Here is a 1183-nt window from a genome sequence, read left to right on the forward strand (position 1 = left end):
CACCTCAGGACCAGCAGGGGCGCTGCTCTCAGCTGCGGTTCTTCCGCTTCTTAAATCCGCAGAAGAAGAAAGTCTTGAATCAGACGAAGAAGAAATCTTTGTTCTGGCGGCAGCGTGTGTTCGGAACCGGTTCGTTTCATGAAATAAAAGCTGAATTGGGTCCGACATGGTGAAGTTATCCGCGGAGCTGATCGAGCAGGCTGCTCAGTACACCAACCCGGTCCGGGACCGAGAACTGGACCTCCGAGGTAACAGACCCACTTCTCAGGCCTTGGTCCAAATCCTGAACCAGGAACAGTTCTGGTGTGGACCCAGGAATCTGGTCTTTATGAGTCCGGCAGCTTTAATGGGTTAGGACCTCGGTGTGGTTCTGGTCAGGAGGTTCTGATCAGGAGGGTCTTGTGGTTCTGGGTTCCAGCTGAGCTTGGATGTTTTCTTGTTTCAGGTTATAAAATCCCGGTTCTGGAGAACCTGGGAGCCACTCTGGACCAGTTCGACACCATCGACCTGTCAGACAACGAGGTCCGGAAACTGGACGGGTTCCCTCTGCTGAGGAGGCTGAAGACGGTTCTGATGAACAACAACCGGATCTGGTGGGTTCTGTGGGTTCTGGTGTCAGATGTTCTTGAAGAACCCTTTGGACTTGAATAATCTGATGTTCTGGTTCTTCTCTACAGTCGGATCGGGGAGAACCTGGAGCAGGCTCTGCCGGGTCTGAGGGAGCTGGTTCTGACCAACAACAACATTCAGGACCTGGTGAGGAACGCGGGTCGTGTTGGGTCTTAAACTGAAGGTGCTGGTACTGTTGGTTCTGTTGGTCCAGTCTGAACCCACCTGTTAGTCTCAGCAGGGACTCATCCTGGGTCCAACAGAACCAGAACCAAACATCCACACAGTTAAAGTCACGTGTCTTAGAAGACCAGCTGAGGGTTCTGGTCCTGCAGAGTCCAGGGCTCATGTCTATAAAACTGTTTCACAAAACCAGTTCAGAAACCAGTTTACACCAGTTCACAGCTCTATGTCTTACAGTTCTGTGTCTCACAGCTCTGTGTCTTACAGCTCTGTGTCTTACAGTTCTGTGTCTCACAGCTGTGTCTCACAGCTCTGTGCCTTACAGCTCTGTGTCTTACAGCTCTGTGTCTTACAGTTCTGTGTCTCACAGCTGTGTCTCACAGCTCTGTGC

The 1183-nt window shown here is 51.5% G+C and overlaps 1 protein-coding gene across 1 annotated transcript in view; it reads left to right on the forward strand.

Annotated features, from left to right (window-relative positions):
* Positions 1–62: 62 nt before the first annotated feature.
* Positions 63–1183, forward strand: part of snrpa1 (small nuclear ribonucleoprotein polypeptide A') — a 17757-nt gene continuing 16636 nt past the window's right edge. Inside the window, exons 1-3 of the mRNA XM_014027188.1 lie at positions 63–248; positions 446–593; positions 678–756. Of these exons, the coding sequence (XP_013882642.1) occupies positions 167–248; positions 446–593; positions 678–756 (309 nt within the window). The 5' untranslated portion in view covers positions 63–166. The remainder of the gene's footprint in view (positions 249–445; positions 594–677; positions 757–1183) is intronic.

The sequence above is a fragment of the Austrofundulus limnaeus genome, unplaced genomic scaffold (assembly GCF_001266775.1).
Source record: "Austrofundulus limnaeus strain Quisiro unplaced genomic scaffold, Austrofundulus_limnaeus-1.0 Scaffold621, whole genome shotgun sequence".
Classification (NCBI taxonomy): domain Eukaryota; kingdom Metazoa; phylum Chordata; class Actinopteri; order Cyprinodontiformes; family Rivulidae; genus Austrofundulus; species Austrofundulus limnaeus.